The 2752-nt window shown below is 30.8% G+C and overlaps 1 protein-coding gene across 1 annotated transcript; it reads right to left on the reverse strand.

Moving 5' to 3' along the window:
• Window positions 1-1956: 1956 nt before the first annotated feature.
• Window positions 1957-2289, reverse strand: LOC124363450. Its single transcript, XM_046818698.1, has one exon. The coding sequence runs from the start codon at window positions 2287-2289 to the stop codon at window positions 1957-1959; it is 333 nt and encodes a 110-aa protein (XP_046674654.1).
• Window positions 2290-2752: the final 463 nt, after the last annotated feature.

The following is a 2752-nucleotide window of genomic DNA, read 5'->3' on the forward strand; positions in this document are numbered from 1 at the left end:
ATTCTATAATGTTCCGGTTAATGTAAATACTGACTATGGATGGCCGGTAGTAGATCTTCATTATATATTCAGAAAACTAACATAGAAGGTGTAATTTAAAATATAAACTTAATTCAAATATTTTCAAATCGTAAGACCACAAAATAAAACTTATAGGTAAAAAATACGTATTATGTAAGGAATAATAGCTTCTCGCAACTCTAACTGGTACATTAATATTTTACTGGAATACTTTTGCATTGGAGAACTATACACATACAACAAATATATGTAATTTAATTACATTAGTGAATATAATATCTTGAAGTTAAAAAATAATGTTTATGCGTAAAATTGAGATAATAACTCAAATACAACTAAACACTATTTAACTTTTATTTTTATTGAAATCTTAACCATAGTTTTATTTATATTTTTTAACGAAATATCAATAGGTAAAGCTAAATTATGGAAATAATAAAACAATAGATAGTTACCACATTAGACGAAAAGATAAATAACAACAGCAAATCTGCATTGTACTGCCAATATAAGATCGAACATCAGTTATTATGTTTTTATTAATAATTAAATATAAAAAATGTGTAACAGTTGTTATACTATACGCTATTTTCCATACGCTATTTTTATAATATATATCCATTGATTAATAAGATTGATTTATAACGATTTATATCAGGAATTATTTGAATAATTACAGATAGATAAGAGGTTTAATATAAATTTGTATCTGTAAATGTTTTAAAATAATGGAAATTTTCAAAAATGTTTAAGAAAAGCTCCTTGCGTGGCAATTTTTATAACGGGTAGTTGTATTTTTTGCAGCTTTAACTCTTTGCACTCGATTAACAAATAACTTTTGAAACACTGTTGGAGAGCATCTGATCCACCAAAGCCTTGATTTTGGGAAACAATATGTAATGGTTAACCAAGTCAAAGATATTATTGAAATCAATAAACGACGTGAAAGAGATTAAGTATAATTCACTCAATAATGGGATTTTATTCACGCAATTCAATACAGCATCCGCTAGTGACTTCAAGTTTGTAAATCCAAACTGAACTTTGTTTTGAACTTCAATTTTATTAAGATAGTGATTTAACATTTTATTTATGTAGGTACATTCTAATTATTTATAAATAAAATGCAATAGAATAATCAGGCGTATTTAATTGATAACGTTAGAGTTTAGTTTTTTGGCTTAGGCTTAGTCCATGTGATAGAATTTGAAATATATATTTTATAATTTACTTATACAATACAGTTTATAAGTTCCATTCAGCAATAATTATATACAACAATATAGATAGAATTCGGTTGTGATAGATACTCTCATTTTGGAAATCCAGACTTATTTCTGTTATCTGCATTATTGGGATCTCCAATGTGGCAAATACGATTAGTAAAAACTTTTCACCATTATATCCAGATCCCCTAATATAACAAAGTGTACATTAATATGTACAAACATTTAATGAAAAATGACATCATTCAAGAGGCGGAATTAGGAATATTACGCCCTCTCTACTACCCAAACTCAATGTATACCGTGATAAAATAAAAATATACTATTTCCCTATGAATATCAGGCATTATTATCGAATAGACTACTACGGTGAAGGTACATACTAAAACTAAGTTCTTTAGTAAATGTACTCTACGGTTAATTTTTTTTATTTAGTTAAATTAAAATTTTAGGTTTTACAATAAGTGTACAATAAGTGGCAATACGATAACCGTTTTAAACTATTACGTTAGACAAGCATTCAATAAATTCACATATTTAGGTTCCCGCAATATCACTTTCTGGACAAAAACAAGTATTTAAACTGGCATAAAGAGACTTCCATTGTTAAAAGACACAAAACATATTAAATATGTAGCCCAGACTATTTTAAATATAACATATATATATATATATATATATATATATATATATATATATATAATCGGTTTCACAGCGTATGTGGTCGCCTTCCGATTCCCAACTTCCACTCTTTCCTATCATTCCAATCACCAGGTCCCAAGTTCCGTTCCGACATTGCCTTCGATATCCCCCGCTTCCATGTTTCTCTAGGGCGCCCCCTCTTTCGTCGTTCTGTTGGTAGCCATTCCATAAGAATTTTTGGCAGACGTTCCTCATCCATTCGGTTTACATGGCCGAACCATACTAACTGTTTCTGTCTAATTGCTTCAACAATAGTTTCTTCTCGTTTCATCGTTCTTCTTATCTCATTTCGCACTCTGTCTAATTTCGATTTCCGTGCAGCTCTTCTCAGGAAATCCATTTCGGTGGACAATAGTTTATTTTCCATTTTTCTGGAGATTTGCCATGTTTCACTACCGTAGGTCAAAGTGCTTTTGACAATCGTGTCGTAAATATGCATTTTCGTTCTGTTTCTTACATCTTACTGCCATAGGATGGAGTTAAGTGTTCCCGTAATTCTTCGTGCTCCGACTATCCTGTCATTGATCATTTTTTCACACTTGCCATCTTGAGTGATTCTCGTGCCCAAGTATATGTACTCTTCACACCCACTAATTTTTTCTCCAGAGTTCAGTTGTAGGTCTTGCATTTGTCCTCCTATACATAAGTATTTGGTTTTCTTTAAATTTACTGCTAGTCCCCACTTTTTATATTCCTCCAGCAACTTCCTCGTCATATACTCTAAATCTTCAGGGTCTTGAGCGAGTACCACCTGGTCGTCGGCATAATGCAGTGTATATAGCGTTCGATCACCCACTGAAATT

This window comes from Homalodisca vitripennis, chromosome 5 (genome assembly GCF_021130785.1).
Source record: "Homalodisca vitripennis isolate AUS2020 chromosome 5, UT_GWSS_2.1, whole genome shotgun sequence".
Classification (NCBI taxonomy): Eukaryota; Metazoa; Arthropoda; class Insecta; order Hemiptera; family Cicadellidae; genus Homalodisca; species Homalodisca vitripennis.

What these genes read in the sequence shown, in the direction of transcription:
- LOC124363450 (XM_046818698.1), bottom strand. Translation starts at nt 2,289, where the DNA reads ATGGATTTCCTGAGAAGAGCTGCACGGAAATCGAAATTAGACAGAGTG.